This window comes from Myiozetetes cayanensis, unplaced genomic scaffold (assembly GCF_022539395.1).
Source record: "Myiozetetes cayanensis isolate MyiCay16 unplaced genomic scaffold, myiCay2020 scf2-11, whole genome shotgun sequence".
Classification (NCBI taxonomy): Eukaryota; Metazoa; Chordata; class Aves; order Passeriformes; family Tyrannidae; genus Myiozetetes; species Myiozetetes cayanensis.
The window spans coordinates 111615131-111633794 of NW_026087411.1; the positions used below are offsets into that span (position 1 = coordinate 111615131).

General features: G+C 40.3%; 1 protein-coding gene across 1 annotated transcript in view; it reads right to left on the reverse strand.

Moving 5' to 3' along the window:
- Positions 1 to 18664, reverse strand: part of PKHD1 (PKHD1 ciliary IPT domain containing fibrocystin/polyductin) — a 252844-nt gene that overhangs the window by 63182 nt on the left and 170998 nt on the right. The window contains 7 exon segments of the mRNA XM_050316128.1: positions 6989 to 7149; positions 9143 to 9305; positions 10525 to 11403; positions 12229 to 12381; positions 14269 to 14423; positions 17813 to 17900; positions 18526 to 18639. Coding sequence (XP_050172085.1) covers positions 6989 to 7149; positions 9143 to 9305; positions 10525 to 11403; positions 12229 to 12381; positions 14269 to 14423; positions 17813 to 17900; positions 18526 to 18639 — 1713 coding nt within the window.

An 18664-nucleotide genomic window follows, 5' to 3' on the forward strand; every position in this document is an offset into this window, starting at 1 on the left:
TAAATTCCATTTATAGCAATAAATTTGCAAAATGGATGGGTTTACCCAAGGTATTTTGGATTCACCACAAGAAAAGCATTTGATACCCTTCATGGGAACAAAAGATAAAGTTTGATAGGCTTATACAATTGGACACGTACATATATAAATATATACACATGTGTGTGTACACATTTCTTTGTGCTGATCACATGGACAATGAACAATGCCATCTTATATCCTAGCTTCAGAATTAAGGGAAAAGCATCCCTGAAAAAGGAAAACTGCTATTTCTTAGATTCTGAAATGCAGAAGAGTTTGAGGGAATGCAATTTATAGCATTTCAAAATGGAAATGTGATATGGCCACATCAGCCCCAGTGCTAACCTAGTTTGCTGGATCCTCAATTCTGCTCAGTTTCTTCATGGTTTACCAAAACAAATCATGCAGAGGAGTGTTTTTCTTGGGCAAAGCTGTCCCTTAAGGTACAGTTTCATGGTGGCATCCAGATCATGGATCGTTTGGGCAGGAAGGGATCTTAAATATCATCTCATTCCACCCCCTGCAAAGGGCAGGGACACCTTCCACTATCCCAGGTTGCTCCAAGCCCCATCCAGTCTGACCTTGGACATTTCCAGGGATGAGGCAGCCACAGCTTCTCTGGGCAACCTGTGCCAGGGCCTCCCCACCCTCACAGGGAAGAATTTCCTCCTAATATAATCTAAACCTGTCCTCTGTCAGTTTAAAGCCATTCCTTCTTATCTTCTTTCCCAGCTGTGAATTCTCCCCTCCCCCACAGAGATGTCCCTCACTCTGCTGTGCTGCTCTCAGCACAGCTGATTCTTTAATTCAGCAGGTTCAAACACCTCACCCCTGATGAGCCTCCATACAGATATCAAATATATGTAAATAACCGATTTCCCCTTTGGATTACTTTAAACTTAGTTCTCCCATGAGCATTAAAAAAATCCTCCCAACTTTGTTCTCGACTGTGGTCTCCACTTATTTAAGATCTGCTGAAATCTTTACCAGGGAAACATTTTCTGGAGAATTAAATAAGAGTTACAAGCATTTTTCTGATCATATTAGGCTTGGGGTTTATAAAACAATAGCTTAGTAGCAGCTCTTTTAATGTCCTACATTGCTACTTTCAATGCATTTTGCATGGGCCATTTATTGCAGAAAAAGCAAATTTCTTTCTGTGAAAAGCAACAACGAAAAAAGCTCCAGAGGAAAACAATAAATGTTTCAGGCCAATATTGCATATGTTCCATTCCTTGCAAATTTACCCAAACCTGCATTCGCTTCACAAACATCTTTAATTACTACACATGATGATGTATAGCAGGTGTGGCTAATCATAGTCCTTGGAATATTAAATATTTATGGTGCAACATTTTCACATGGTTTTAGCCTTAACTGATACTGGTAGCCTGTGTGTCAAAATTCTACACTTCCTCAAGTATTACTTAAGATTTTTTTATTCAATAATTAAAAATACCAAAAGAAAGCAAATTGTACAAAAATCCTTGACCCGTATCCCCAGTGATTTTGGACTGGTCATACCAAAAGCTGACATTTTACCTCATTTCTGATGAAACCAACAAATTTTTGCATATTCATTTATGATTTTAAACTTCAATATTACATGATCTTTCAAACAGTTTTTTTGCAATAGTTGTTGACATAAAGTATTAAATGTCTGTGTGAGTTGCTTCAGACAAACACAAATGAAATACTTTCTCTTTTATGATCTAGATAATGTACTGATCACCCCTAGAGAGCAAGCAAGACTATTGAGCAACTTCACAGCTTTGGATTTGTCTAGATTGAAAATGACACCAAAAAACCCCAGAAACTCAGTGATCTGCTGGTCAGATAAAAAGTTCAACTGCCCACAGCACACTAATCCTCTCACCAACAGATTCACACTAAAGGTGAGTTAATCTTTTTAAAAGTAAAATATTCCTTCATATTTTTTTAACAGTAATTGGGTGAAAGATTGGGGGTTTCTTTGTTTAAAATCACAGTCAGAATTTAAATGTTCAGTAAAGTTCAAAAAAATATAATCCAGGTATAGGTTTTTTTATAAAAAATAATATGTAAAATACACTTTTGGGTGGTTCTAGTCAATGCAACCACACTCTTCAACATGCCTGAACAGGGTGGGATGCTTTTAGGTTCAGAGTCCAGCTGGTTTGGGACATTAAATTGCTTTAATTAAATGACTGATCTTGGGCAAGTCACAAATTCTCTTCTCTGCCTGGGAAAATAGCATCTAAATACATGTCTATCCCACAGAGATATCAGGCTTTACAGACCTAAAAATCACTGACACTTCTACTGAATCAAAAGAACTTACAAGGAGGTGTCAGGTTTGACTAGTGCAGAGTAGAAAATAAATGCAATTATTCACAGGGAATGCAAGGAACACTTTAACAACAGGAAGAACATATTACATGATAGGTACACCCTATAACCCAGAATTTCCTTATCCCTCAGTACATCAGAACTGGAGAGGATCCAAAGGAGGGCCACAAAGATGATCAAAGGGCTGGAGAACATCTCCTGTGAGGAAAGGCTGAAGGAGTTAGGTCTGATCTCTCTGGAGGAGACAAGGCTCAGGGGTGACCCCATCACAGTATTCCAGTATTTAAAGGGAAGCTACAAAGAGGATGAAGGCTTTCTCTGCACAAGGAGACACATGGAGAAGACAAGGGACAACAAGTACTATTTGGACCAGGAAAGGTTTTGCCTCAATACAAGAAATAACCTACTTTTTTTTTTTTTTTTACAGTGAGAACAACCACAAAACACCCCATCCCTGGAAGTGTTCAAGGCAAGGCTGAATGGGCCTCTGAGCATTCTGGTCTAGTGGAAGGTGTCCCTGCCTATGGTAGGGGGTTGGAACTCGATGGGTTTTAAGGTCTCTTTCAATCCAAACTGTTCTATGACTATGATTCATTGGAGCAACCTCCCCACGGATGTGGCAGAGTCTCCATCAGTGGAGGTTTTCAAGATGCAGTCGGACAGGGTGGTAGATAATTTCCCTTTCCCACATAAGCGTGGACTAGATGAGTTCTTGAGGTCCCTTCCAGACTGGTCTGTTCTACTATTCTTTGATTATTCATCCCTAATTGCTTTAAAAAATGCCTAGAATGTGTCTGCCAGCAGGAACAAAAGTTATGTCTGCAGGCTCTAGACTAAAACTTGAAAGGCTTGGTTTCCTCTCAGATTCTGTGAAGTACCCACTTAATTTCTGCCCTTAATGGGTCAATCCCTCTTTGATCACTAGAGGGGACATTAGCGAACTCCAGTGGAAGGTGTCTCTGCCTTTGGCAGGGGGGATGGAATGAGATGAGCTTCAAGGTCCCTTCCAACCCAAACCATTCCATAATTCCATGGTTCTATTATGACAGTGGAGGCAATGGAATCTGGGGTCAGAGGGATGCTCTACCAGTCTCTGGTCCTCAGCTACATTTCCACTGACGGAAGACAATGAAATTCAAGGTCTTTGGGAGTCATCTGTTGTCAGATGACAGATGTGAGGAACTATGATAATGTGATATGGGACTCATAACATATGAGTCCTACAAGTATTGCAGAGAACAAACAAATGACTGAACCTTTAACTACACAATGGTGGTGGCATCAGCTCTCCTTTGTGGAGCAGGGGTTTTAACCTGGACACAAAAGCAGTAGAATACACAAACTATTCACTTATCCTTAATTCCTCAGAAAGACACACTCATGTTTGTAGCTAATTCTGCTGTATAGCTTATGATTCTGGTATTTCCTGTACCGTGGAACCATTTAGTGCCCCAGGCCTGGCCTCAAGATCTTTTGTAAGAGGTTTAGTATAGACATGAGTTTTAGGAGAAAAACATTTTGTCATCCAAAAATGGCAGCTCAAAGAGATTAAAATAATTACAAATTCATGTTAAACTCATTAAATTGTTTTGGATAATTTGAAAAATGGTATTTTGAAAGTTCCTCATAAATGATTTAGGAGGGAGGGTGTTGGAAAACATTTAATTCTAAACTTTTACAGCATTATATTTAAAAGAAAGAAAAAGAGCAAAAAGTACTAATTATGCTTTGTTTGACTCAAACCCACTTTTGTTGTTGGTCCTTTTATCTTTCAGTAGAAATAATAATAGCAACAAAAATCTTGGATCTGTTCCCTCCTGTTTTGTTTTCTTTATGGATTCTCTGGTTTATCCAGAAAACTAAAAATTCAGTTTGACATGAACAACTCTTCTTCTACAGAAAGCCACAATAAAAAAAACCTGCTCAATGAGCAAAGAGCCGACACAGCAGATAAAAGATCAGGAACAGTGAAAATAAAAAATAAAAAAAAAGGTATACAAATAGTGTTACATAAATTCTATATTGATTGCATCTTCAGTTAAAGACATCATGTGAATTCAGGAGCATTGATATCATTCTGAATGATCCCCTTTGCCCTAGTTATGCCTCTCATGTATTCCTGATTCTGATAGAATATCTTTCTGGGTTTTGCCTCCCTGAAGTGTATTGAAGGTTTTGGTTTGCTTCCCAGAGTGATCAGAATATCTAGAAATGGCTGAGGGACAGTAATTTCATGCTGGTGCTCCAAACTGGAAGTTTAAAGTCAATATATATATATCTCATAGAATCATAGAATGGTTTGGTTTGGAAGTGACCTTAAACATTTTCTAGTTCCAACCTCCTTGGCAGGAAGGTCCCTTCCAACCCAAACCATTTTATGATTTTATTATTCTATTAACTCACCATCTTCACTGGCCTTTTAGCATTGCCACATCAAGGGGAAATCTGGCCCCACAGAATCATGGAATCATGAAGGTTTGAAAGGACCTCCAAGACCATCAAATCCGGCCTTTGAAAGAACACCATCATGCCCACTAAACCATATCACCAAGTACCACATCTACTTGGGGTTTTTTTGAATGGTTCCAGGGATGGTGACTTCACAGCTGCCCTAGACAGCCTGTTCCAATGCCTGAACACCCCTCCTGGGAAGAAATTGTTCCTAATATCCAGCCTGAACTTCCACTGGTGCAATTCAAGGCCGTTTCCCCTTGACTTATCACTAGTTTCCCAGGAGAAGAGGCTGGCCCCCACCTCATTACAGCCTCCTGTCAGGGAGTTTTACAGAGTGAAAAGGTTTCCCCTCAGCCTCCCTTTCTCCAGACTGAAGAAACCCCAGCTCCCTCAGCTGCTCATCATAGGACTTATGTTCCAGACCCTTCCCCAGCTCCATTGCCCCTCTCTGGACACACTCCAGCACCTCAATGTCTTTTAGTGAGGGGCCCAAAACTGAACACAGGACTTGAGAGGTAGGCCTCACCAGCGCTGAGCACAGGAGGATGACCATTTACCTGGTCCTGCTGGCAGAAGACCAGTGGGAACAGGAAAGCTGAGCTTTTTCTCTGATTTGTCTAGTGTGGGAGCCTGCTTTTCTCAGTGCTACAACTTTCAAGAAGGAGGAGGAGGGCGTAGAGAAGGGAAGAAGACGACCATGAATTCACCTTCTCATCAAGCTGTGCCTTTCCAAATGTCAACCTCAAGATGAAAGGAACCTCGGGTCAGAATGAGAAACACAGAGGAATTTAACACACAATTGTGAAGGGAGGTGGGGAACAAAATCACCATTCAGATTTGGGCAGCAAGTAAAAAACACAGCAATTTCATTATAGCCTCAGAGGCAGGAGGCATTTACCATATGCTGTCGCCTCCATTACACAAGGAGATAAACCCTATGGAGTGCAGGTTGCATTGTCAGTGAACTTTAAATGGTGGGAATTCCTCGCATGCCTGTGATTGTGTGCCAGGGTATGCAAAAAATTGTGGGAGTCTGAATAAAATCCAGGTTCTGTATGTAAATGTATGCATTAATATGCAGGTGCTAAGTGGTAATAGTGCTAGGGCATTAGTGCTTGCATGTAATTCATAATTAGGGTGGAACAGGTACAGTAAAAATCAGTGTTTGCATCTAGACAACACATTAATCAACCCTGTAAGCAGCCAGCTAGAGCAGGATCCTTGGAGGAAAAACCTTGCACATCAGACATTTTATTTAAAGATTAAAGTTCTTCCAGTGTTTAATCAGTTTTAGAGTGGGAAGGGAAACAGGATTAATTAGAGTCACTTCCATCCACCTCCCATACCGCCGGAGTCACAAACGATGCTCCTCTTCAGCAAAATGGCTGCCATGAGCAGCAGGCATAGGAAACTTTAATTTTAATTAAAGAGTTTATTTGGAATCAGGGAGCAGAGCTTTAATCAGGATGAGAATGGAGCCTTGCTGTGTGAACCTTCAGAATGTGGTTACTGAGCAGAATGGGCCTTTTTAAACCAGAGAGAGGGGTCTTTAAACTTCTGGATTGGGTTTTCAGCTTGATTATCTCCTCAGTGGGATATGGATGGAAACCCTTGCTGGGCCACTTATTGGTATTATTTTGCAGTAACGTAGCATTTACATGGCATATGTCCCTGAGTGCTCTCAGAGGATTTTGCAAGGGGCAGGTAGAATCATCAAATTATGGAATGGTTTGGGTAGGAAGGGACCTTAAATACCATCTCGTTACAAACACCCTGTCATGGGCAGGGACACCTTCCACTAAATCACTTTCCAATCTAGTCTTGAACACTTCCAGGGTTGGGGCAGCCACAGCTTTTTGGGCAACCTGTGCCAAGGCCTCACCACCCTCAGGGGATAGAAATTCTGCCTAACACCTAATCTAACAAATTAAACCCTAAAGGGTCTGAGATTCCCAGTGACATGATTCTACAAGAAGACAGGTGGACACAGAGCTGCACACCTGAGTTATCCCAGACTTCCACGGTGTAATTCACTACACCCATCCTGGAAAATAATCACACAAGCCGGGACCACCACCATCTCAAACTCAGCCGTAGATCTCAGTGAAAACCTGAGGTAATTCACATCTAACGGGTCAAATGTCTGCCTGACTTTGCAAACACTCCAGTCAGCGCAGGCACTTACCAGCTTGTGAGTAGAACTGTGTCCATTCAAATTCTGACTCTGGGAACACGGAAACAGGTGGTTCTAGGTCCAGGACACTTCCATCCAAATCCTTGAAAAGGGCCTTCCTTGAGCCTTTGCATTTCTTTTCAGGGAACGTGGTGTCTTCAGAGGTTTGTACACTGATGGGTAAGAAAGGTAATGTTATTTTGAATGGCCTGAAACAGCCAGAAAAGCCTATAAATTTCTATGAAGGTCATTAAAGACTGGTTCCCACACAGGGAAGTACCTGCAACGGGAGAGGTTTATTGAGGGTAACTCACCTCACTTGACATATAAATAGGACAGCTGAGATGAATCATGTCCTAAATATGGGTCTATATTGATTACAGAAGGAGATTAGTGTCTTGTTCATATTACATGCCTAATTTTTGGATCACTGAAATGTAGTGAGTTGAATCACATATTGAGAATCCAAAATGCCTTTAACTGCATTTTGTCTAAAGGTTTAACACAGCTCAGAGGAACTAGTCAACTGAACATCTCACTCCCATGACAGAATTCAATAAGATACAATGACTTGTAAATTAGCAAAGTCCTTGGAAACATTTTCAGCTTGCTGCAGGGATTCACATTAGAACTTGAAGAAAATTTAGAATTTCTTGGTCCTGGGTTGGGAAAACCCAACTACTGATACCTTGAATGCAGCAAAGAGATATAGGCAGAGATTTTCAGTAAGGGCAGAGGAACACAAAGGCCAACTCCCCCAGTCAACTCAGCTCAGAAGAGGTGGAGAACAAACACAGCTCCTCTGATCCTGACACAGCTGGTTCAGTTCTTGACCATCCCTCAGAAGCTCCAGCATTTCTGCTGGCTAGGTCTACCAATGAGACAAGACAAATATGTAAAGGATTTGCTGTATTCCCTGATGTTTCCATTTCCTCTCCTGCTCCAAGGCAATGCTCACCTTCTCTTTGACAGGACATATCCATCAACGTATCCCTTCAGGATGCTGAAGCAGAACAACTGCAGCCACAGCCTGGTTCAAGCTCAGCAGTTGCAAAGGTGGGATAAATAAATACATGCAGATATTGCACGAGGAGCACTGAGAGGTGTAATCACCCTCAGAGGTTCAGCAGACTACCAAAGAGGCATTCAGTAATCCATGTGCATTCATCACGTTTGAAAAACCACCAGCTCTTGCACTGGATTCAGCAGCTCACTAATACCATAATATTGTGGGATGGATACAAGAGTGGAACATAATGGGACCTGACAAGCTGGACAGGGCTCAGAAATCTACATGCAAACTAATGCCCAGAGCAAAAAGCAAAAATATAGAATAAAGTAAAAAATTCTGGCAGAAGGCTGGAGGGGCTCTAAACATAGCAGTGTGGGACACCTCCAATTATTTTTGACTGGCAACTGAAGTCCACACTGGAAATTTTTTGCTACTTCAAGGCTTTCCTGACATAGCCTCTGTATTGTGTTGGGTGATCATAATAAATAAATAGGCATGTGGTTTCCATGGGATGGAGTATGTTTAAACCACTGCAACCAGTAGTGACTTAAGGTTGCAGAGGAAGCTCTCCCCTCCCTCCTCCACACTCCTCCACACACAGACAATATTCTCCCTGGGCAGGAGCAGTTCTGGCAATCATTTGACATCTCACAGCCTGCCTAGTGCTGATCAACATTTCTGATGTGATCTGCAGGCACAAATCAAGCTCTGCTTCCCTGACCAAAAGGACATTCCCTGTCTCAGGGTTTTTTGCTGGGGGTCCTGACATTTTCTGCAGCCTGAGGCCAAGAAGTCAGAGATGCTCGGGATGGAGGTTTAAGAAATGGGATATGTGAGGCTTGTTTTGCTATACAAATGTCAGGAAAAGGGGAAATCCAAGAGGGTAGGTTTGGAGATGCACCTTGGTGGAATATAAACCTCACATTTTAAAAGATTGCCTTAAACTAAATTTGTGTTTAGTTTTCGGTTTTTCCATTTCTCTTTTTTCTGGATTTAGGTTTTTCTGTATATGTTTGTTTGATGCCCAAGCTCACTCATTTTTCTCTGACAGGAGCAGTACAAGAGCAGAGATGAGGGGAGCATAATTCCAAGACTGTATGTGCTTTTTTATGTTCAGACTATTGAAAAAGGTAGTTTAGAATGAAGCCTATTACCTTGTTGGATGAAAGTAGAACTTGTCCTTCTCACTGACATGTAACATCCTTGATGTCTGCGCTGTGATGAGAGGCATGATGCCTAAATGATCAGCATTGGACATGATGCAAACATCCCTGTCTTCACTGTAGCAGCTCTTTGTAAAACCAGTAAAGGTGACTTCTGCCAGGGATTAAGAGAAGATCAAGCAAGAAAAATTGGTTAAAAGAGTGCCAGAACTAGAGATAGGAAAGGGTTTTTTTTCTATGATGTTATCTATGTTAAATTGCTCCCATGTATATCTGAAAAAGTTATTTTTAAATCAGACTAATAGAATTGTTCATAGATCTTCAGTTGTCTTTAGAATGGTCCATAGTCAAGTTATATCTTAAGTTGACACAAACCAAGTCATGCCCATAGGAAATGAAATCAAAGAAAATAGTAACTGACAAAGAAAAAAAATCAAGAATGGTTATTACATTTCCATTTGAACCAGTAAGAGCTACTTTAATGACAACCTGCCTTGGATGGTTTATCCACTTGCCAGAGTTTAATATAAGAGGAGCTGGGTCTGATGAAACCTGCTTGGTTCTAGCCCTGAACTCTTGTGCAGCTACAAAATCCATATTTGGCCATCAGTTTTCTGTGGGACTCTGAGCACCTCTGTCTCTCTTTATCTTTCTTACTCTTCAGTAAAAAAAGGATAATGAATTTTCTTGCAAAAATGAGTAGCAGTGAGGAATAAAGATATGAAAAGCAGTGATGTATTTAGATCCCACCACTGCAACCAGCTAACTAGGTCCTGCTATATGTAAATATTACTCTGGGCACTAAAACTTCACTTGAAAAGAATATACAAGATACATAACTGACTTTCAACCTCTTGTGCAATCCCTTATATCAATAAAGGTCACAACAGTTTCTGTGCAGCTGTAGTTATTATGTTCTATGAAAATTCTATATAAAGTGTGATATTCACTTCCTGGACTTGATATCTTTATTTAGATAGAGGTAACTGTAGATCAGAGATGAATCAATTGGAAAAACAGCACAGAACACAGGTATGTTTGAGGTAAAATATATATATTAGCACTGGACCTAATTATCATAGAATCATAGAATCACAGAATGGTTTAGGTTGGAAGGGACCTTAAAACTCATCTCATTTCTTCCCCCCCATGCCATGGGCAGCGACACCTTCCATTATCCCAGGTTGCTCCAAGCCCCATCCAGCCTGGCCTTGAACACTTCCAGGGATGGGGCAGCCACAGCTTCTCTGGGCAGCAATTACACTGCAGTAGATTCAGAAAGTGAAAAATACCCAATGATATTTTTTACAATTTCAATGGGAAAAATGGGAAGAAAAACAGAATAGCCTGGACAGTGGCCATGTAACACCAACCTTTCATCCTCATGAGTCCCAGGACTTTTGGACAATGGCCAGTTTTGTGCCAGGGGTTCGCTGGCCTTCGACTGGGAACGGTGGTAAACGTAGGCCACAAAATCCCAACACGGCCTCTCAGAGGGGAGTGTGGGGGTCGATCCTTGGCTGTTGGGTCAGCTGAGCGAGGCTGGATCCTGTCTCTGAGGCAGTCAAAAGTTGAGCTTGTGGCAACAAACACTGACTTTTTAAGTTCTATGAATCTTCTCCCCGTGTGGCATTGCTTGGCAGAGAGACAGTGCACCACTGGCATGAGACCCACAGTGTTGTCCACCAGCACCATGTTTTCCATGATCACGCTGCTTCCAAGGTGGAACATGACACCATAGTCATAATTCTTATAGGATAGAAAACCTGTGATTCTAGTGCAGGTCTGAAATCCATCTTCCTGGTACAGATGAACGCCGTGGAGATTTGAATGTGCCACATTTTCACTACAGTATTCTCCATCCAGTGAACACTCTTGGCCCCTGATATGGAAGCCAATTCTCTCAGAACCTGCCACAGCGTTGCCACAGAGGGAGGCACCAATGGCAAGGTTCACCTTGATTCCAGCAACCCAGTGCAATGAACCTGCTGGCTGCCTGCTCAGAATAACAAGGTTCCTGATGAGAGAGTGATTTTTCCCTTCCAAATCAATGCCAGGTCCAACTGTGTTGAACACCATGTTGTCCTGCAACAAGATCCCGTTGCTCATGACTGCTTTAATGCCAGTTCCACAGCTGCCATTAATGCTGGATGACACCACCGAGGACTGTTGGGATGTATTCCTGAATTCAATGGCAGAAAGCTGAGGAGGCCCAAAGTTCAAAAATTCAATATTTAAAAGCTGAAGGACACCTGCAATGAGATTGAACATCGTGATATAAAAGCTTAAAAAGCTACCTAAGAACTGGTAAGAAGGGCAAGCATTTTAACAGCACTCAGACCTATGACAACAGACACTTTGTCAGTGTGCTGTAATAATAATAATAATAATAATGGCCAGTCTTCGCAAGCGAAGATCCGGGGAAGGTCTTTCCACCTTCCAGCCTGCGCATTGGATTTTTTAGGTGAGACACAGTGTGCGCGGAACTGAGCCCACCCTTTAATCCTAAGGTTCATCTGCCGGGGCCAAGCGAGCTTGGACGGTGGCAGCGAGGTCCTTAGGACGTAGGTGGGTTGCCTTTAAGGGCTAACGAGCCCCACCTGCCCGGGAGTGGCCCTGACCGGGAATCGAACCCGGGTCTCCGCGGTGACAGCGCGGCGCCTTTACCACTAGACCACCAGGGGCTTCCAGTGTGCTGTATTAATTGGTAATTGTTCATAAATACATACAAAGTCCTAGTAAAACCCAACAAAGCTCAGAGCAACCCCTCCTAAAACATCTTCCATATTTATGAGTTATTAGTGCTACTAGTTTATATTTAGTATTAGTTATTATATATGATTATGCAAGTAATATATAATAATATAGATAATATTGTGTATAATATTATATTATATATTTGTTATATAGAATATATCATACTATTTAGTATTACTTTCGTACTTGCTAACTGTAACTGTCTCATATTTGCTAACAGTAACTGTTTGGTTAGAATTTCAGAGCACATGTTTTTGCACTGCACTTCCTTGGGCAGAATTGGGCAGTCTGGTTGATCAGGACAAGTGAATCTCCACTACCTTCAAACTCTGTCCCACTGGAGTCTGTGAAATGTCCCACCACCATCCTCCCAACACAAGGCACATCCGACTCGATCTGTATATTCCGTGTTAGGAGTCCAACCTCTGCAGCCAAAGGGATGCGTCTCCCGTCTTCCATGTCATGGGAACGCCCTGGGGATTGTCGGGAGAGAAAATGTGATAAGTGTCTATCATACCTATAAACCAGAGCTTTGAGGGACATAAGGCCTGACAGCTCATGCACAGCTCCTCTGCAGAATCTGCGCTGACATTCAGGTGTGTTTTTCCTCCAGCACAATCTACGTGCAGCAACACAAAACCAGAAAGGCCACCTGCCCATCAAATATTCACCCTCTGCTTATATTTTACCCAGATATATCATTTTTAGAAAAAGAAGGTGCTAAACCTTTTCCCTGCGGTGTGCAGGTGCCAAACCAATGAACAGGTTCACACTTCATTTTTTTCAAATCTCTGTGTGCTGGAGTTACTCTTTAGCCCACCACAGAGTTGATCTCCATGAGTTCTCCTTAGGATCAGAATAATGCCAGTGCTAAAAAGCTACTTGCTTGTGTGTGTTTTCTAAAGTTTTTCCAAAGACTTTTTTCAATGCCTTTCTAAATGAGACTTTTGCACAAGTTTATGCAGCTGTCTGGCTTGAATTAATCTCGTGTGACTTCAGACATCTGCAGATATGATTTAGTTATCCAGACTGGTTTTTTGCACAGTGAAGAGCAAAAGGCAATTCTCAAGTGGAAATTGTTGTGTATTTTATACACCTGCTTTAGGGGCAGATGATATACAAGTGAGAAGTATGTATTTTATGTATTTCTCTGCTTAATTATCAAGGGAGCTGAGAGTGACTAACTCATGTGTGAATATTTATTGTGGGTATCTCCATTTGCCCAGGTGAATCCCCCTATTTACATTGCTCATCACTGTCCCCTCAGTCATAATTTTTTAGCTATATCCAACAACTGCTGCACTGTTCAATGTGCATGCAATAATTTCACCCCGTGATACACTTATTATATCTACATTAGCTAAGGAAATAGATTAAGAACAATTCTCTGGCCACGAGACTGACTGGCAGGTTTTGTCCCTCCCTGAAAAAAAAAAGGAAAGGCCATGCATAAACTAATGAAAATAGTCTAGATGTCTTTTGAACTGCATTTTTTTTTTTAATGCCATTGTCATAAGAAATTGTGCCATGGAGGCTACTATTGATTAACCCTGTGGTTAATTGCAAAACAGGGCTCAGTTCCAAGTAAAGCTTTGCTTACTGGCACAGCCATTAAAGCACCAGGAATTTTAAACATGATATTTCTGAACTTTTTTATCCACCATCCTAATTTCTGATCCTACAAGCCTGAATAAAAATCAATTTGAAAAAATATTGCTACACACAGGAAAAATTCTGGTCTTGGAACTCTAGAATTTGACCTGTAAACAGGAAAAATCCTAGTTTTGAAGTTCTAGAATTTGACCTCTTAATAAAATGCTTTTGCTTTTGTTAAATTGATGGTAATAAATAGAGACCCCATGCAGTCTACATAGGAAATAGAGTTATATACAGATTTTATGTTTATTTACATATTAGGTTAAAAGTACATTGGTTTCATGCCATGGAATTGATATATTTTTGTGCTTGAAACCCCATGAATCTAATTATTTTGAAATTTGAAAAACAGGTTTTTTGAAATAATTTTTCAGACCACTGTGCAAAAGGCCTAAACTCCTCCATTTCTTTTTCCTTTACAATTTCATTTATTTTATCTCTCTGTTAACCAGCTCAACTTGAAGCACCAGAAAAGCTTCCCAAATGATTCAGCATTCAATTAATTCTATTTACAGAAATTCATTCTAGAATCAGCTATTCTGTGTAATCTTGAACATCATGTTTTTGGTAAGAAACAGTAAGAAAAAAATGACATGGAGGAAGAAATGAAGAAATCTCAAGGAAGCAGAATTGATCTTGGTAAGATATGAAATGGAAAGCCAATGTTTCAGAAGAAAATTCGAATGGAAATTAAAATTCCTTACCAATGTGCCTGTGGAGAAGGTGTTCATGAATTCTTATACTACGACCATGGACTTCTTTAAGTGTAACTAATTCAGCTTGGTGGGCTTCATAGGAGGAAGAGCTGATCACAATATCTCCACCATGATCCCAATCTACTTCATCCTCCACAAAAATCCTGTAGTGCCAAGATAAAAACTTAATGTCATTATAAGAGTTATGCTCACAGATTTCCTAAAAAACGAACAAGTTTTGCCCAGGCAGATCTCAGAAAATAAAAATCCCCAGGCTATGCTGTAGGAAAAAGCCCCTTCAGGGCTTTCTGCAAAAACAGATGTCTGAGATACATGGGAGGAAATTAATCCTGAAACTTCTATTTCATGCCATTGATTAACAACATGTACAGTTCCAGCACAGAGTTTCAGGGCTCCAGTTGCCTTCCAAAGACATGTCAGGCCATTTTTAGTGCCTTCAGTAGTCTACAGAACTTAAGTCAGCCTTGGATTAAGACAACAGTCATGTGTAGGGTTGTGTGTGTGTGTGCACTTGGCATTGAAGCCTCCACTGGAGTCAGAAGTGAGTGGAAGGAAATCAGCTCTCTGAACTGGGCACATTGAGCAAGTTTTGATTCCCTAAGCAACAGCACCTCTTGCTATCTGAGATGTTCCAGGATATCTAAGACTTTGGCTGGTAGGACTTGTTCATGGAGCATTCTTGGAGGCACAGATGAAAGCCATGGAGGGGACTCAAAAGCTTCTCATATGAGCCCAAAGACACCTCACATAGGCCCAAAATCTCTGTTTAGGTACCTGAATTCTGCCCGTGGTACTTGAATCTTTTCTAGGCCCCAGCACCCAGAACTTTGCTGGCTCTATTGGGAGCTGAAGTGCCTTTTTAAACACTGCACAGACACTTATATTTATCTGTTTTAAACTGAACTGAAGATCCCCTTCTGTATTCTAAGTTATATTTATAGTTCAGGGGACTTGTAAACTCACATAAAAAAATAAAAGCATTTAGTGAAAGCAAAATGGGTAATGATCAGTGTTTATCCATATTTTATAAACCCTTCATCCTATTACAGGTTCACTGCTGGCCAGATAATGATTTAAACTCCCCAGGTAATTATTGGGAAAATTCTGAGGATTCAGAATCTGACTGAATTCAGAGGATTCAGTGAACTCAGAGAATGCCTCACATGCAGTCAAGAGTGACACAAGTGCAGAGAGAAAGAAAAGTCCTAAGGGGACGTTGCTAAGTTTTTCCAGAATCTCTTTCCACCATTTCTTTCAAAGATGAGTAGGCTCCAGGTGAGTACTTCCAGGTTTTGGCACCTGCAAGCATTCAGAGAAGAAATCCATCAAAATTTAGGTTTCCTTTATTATTTAGAGGAAGCACTGTATACCTTCTGAAATAGCAGGAAAGGGCCAAGGTGACAGAGAACTGTGCATTGTTCAAGGATAAATGCACTGGTAAAGAGAAGCAAAACCACACAAAGTAAAAATAATTGTGGCATGTACTTGGGATTTTTAACAGTTCACGTGCAACCCATACTAGAAGCTGAATCTTAAATCCAGTCCCAGGCACACACTCTAACAATAATTTATATATTGTGGAACCAAGTGTAACTCCTCTGACTCTTGCATTTCAAAGAAGTTTAATAAGAGGTAAACAAAAGAAAATATGTTTTGCAAGAGATGTATGATTCTTGCAAGAAACCAAGAAATATAAGGTTTAGATCTATTGAAATACTTCAGTAAAAAAAAGTGGGGTTTTTTTTCTCCTTTTTTTTGAAAGTGTATCTCCTTGCCTAACTCAAGTGCTGATTCATGCTGGAAAATTATATACAGCAGCTTCTCTCCTTCAATAAAAAGCCACTTCCTCCAGCTTTCATGTTCTTTCAGCTTTCATGTTCTAGCACTGACTTGTCTGTTTCCTGTATGTAACCACATTAATTCTTAGCTGGCTATCAGTAGACTTTTAATGATAAATAGCTTTTTTTCTTTTACTTCAAGAATTGAAACAACTCTTTGTGCTGTATTTAGAGTGTATGAATGAACTCCAAACACTTGTATCTTAGCAGCTCATGATATTTCATATAAAACCTCTGGGCAGCAGCCCAAGTCCAGCCTGGATCCATTTCAGTGTTTAACTGGCAGACTTCAATCTGCTTCCTCTGAACTCTCATCTTAGTCAGGGAAAAAGAAGAATTTCCAGAGGGTGATTGTAACATTGCATGGTTTGAATCAGCAATGCATCAACTATACAGCAATCCTAAGCAATTAATCTACACTAAACACACAACTGAGTCAGAGCTAACAACAGATGAATGCTACTGGTGAGCTCTTTGTGCTTCCACTGCCCAACTCTACAATAATTTTCCAAATAGTTCCTTCCCTAAGTGCTGATATTTCAGTGCTGCCCAGATGGGGACTCTTCCAATGAGGTCTTTGTAAGGCCTGATGATAGATTTTCTCTTTTTGAATATCCATATTTCAGTTTAAAATGAAGCATTTGGAAGAATTGCAGCAAAAGGCAATAAAAATTCTGTGCAATAGGGAGTCAGGAGTGAGAGCTCCAGGGACAACTTCATAGATGCCACCCCACCCAATGGTCAATGTATGTACAGGTGAGATCCTTCTGCAAAGTTCTCAACTGTTCACTTAATAAGTATCTGTGGCAACTCCACTTAACCTACCCTAGGTGATGATTTTGGCCAAGCCTTCACACTGAATTCATGGGTAAGTGATGATGAAGATGAATTTGCAGCAGGGGCTGTAGAAGTTTATGCATGGGCAGCACCAGGAGACAGAGAAAGTAGCATTTCAAAGCTATTTTTGCCAAGGGTAAATGAAAATGTGTCTATACGTTGGGAGGCTCTGAGCCCAGACAGAAACCTGTACAGGCAGCCTTACATTCTATCAGTCAACTGACATTAATTAAAATAAAAAAATAAAAATAAAAAAAAAAGACTCTAAGAGGAGAAATTAAGATGTTCACTACAGAAACTACCTGGTAAAGGATTGATCTAAGATGCAGAAGATCAATGTTCATATCTCAGTTTTGCTCAATTCAGAGATGAGATTTTAATGTAAGTCTCAACACAAAATTAACATAATAATCCTCAAGATATTGGTCACTTTAGACTGAATCTCTTTCTTATAAAAAGAAAGAGGGAGGGAGGGAGGGAGGGAGGAAGGAAGGAAAGGAAGGAAAGGAAGGAAGGAAAGGAAGGAAAGGAAGGAAAGGAAGGAAGGAAGGAAGGAAGGAAAGGAAGGAAGGAAGGAAGGAAATCTCAGCTTCATTCATCTTTAGAATTTTGATTTCTTTAGAATTAAAATTAAACTGTGTTGGAAAAACCTTAAAGATCATCTAGTTTCAACCTACCCATCATGGCCCAATTTTCTTGCAAGATGTAACATGGTTTTTCTTTTTCTATTTAGACTTAGTTTAAACAGAGTCCATCAGAAAGCAAAAGAATAATACAACTTACAGGAACATTAACACAAGTCATAATAACATGAGCCAAAACTTAGTATTTGAAAGCATTTTGGGGTAAAATACCACCTTTCATTGCCAGGAGCAATGTTAGTTCCCAGATGTGTCCAAGGCATCTTAGGATAAGCACTATAAATTTGCACCTGTCCATAAACCCCTGGAAAAAAGCAGAAGGAGGAGTTCAAAGGTTAAGGGAAAGAGAGACTTGAGAAGAACTGATGCAATAACTAAATATATGAAAACCTTTATATATATTAAAGTGTGTTTCTATATTTTATGAAAAGTTTAAGAACAGCACGCAGGCCCCACTAGAAATACAGAGTGAACTAGTAATAAATCATTAATAAACTAAAATGGCCATCACATTTACAGGCAAGAAAGGGGATTGTACCACAGAAGTCTCATTGACTCAAAGTTGCAGACAATGGTATTCATCAGTATAAAAATGTAATTATCTAAGTAAACAAATTAAGAAAAAACTGCAGGAATGAAAGATATAAAAAATTAACTATTATTAATCTTTCTGATCTTTGAAAAACCCTTTTATCAAATTTTTTTTTTTTTGGGGGGGGACAAAGGATCCAAAACTAGAGCAAAAATTCAAAATATAGAAACTTTTCCTATAGATGACATGTCTGAGAATATTAAATTAAAGCTCAAAAAATGTGTGTCCTTTTGTTAGATGATTTCCTGTACAAAATAGGTACATGCTCAACAGTGGCAGATTTGGCTATTCTGGCTAAGATAATCTTCCTATGGAAAGGGGAATTCATGTTTCATACCAATATTCCCTGGGTGGACATTTACACCCTCCAGACGATCACAGTAAATCCCTTCAGATGCCCGAAGAAGGACCAGCAGCTTTAAATCCCTTTCCAGGGGCTGTTGAACAGAACCTGCAATCAAGACAGAACAGCATCA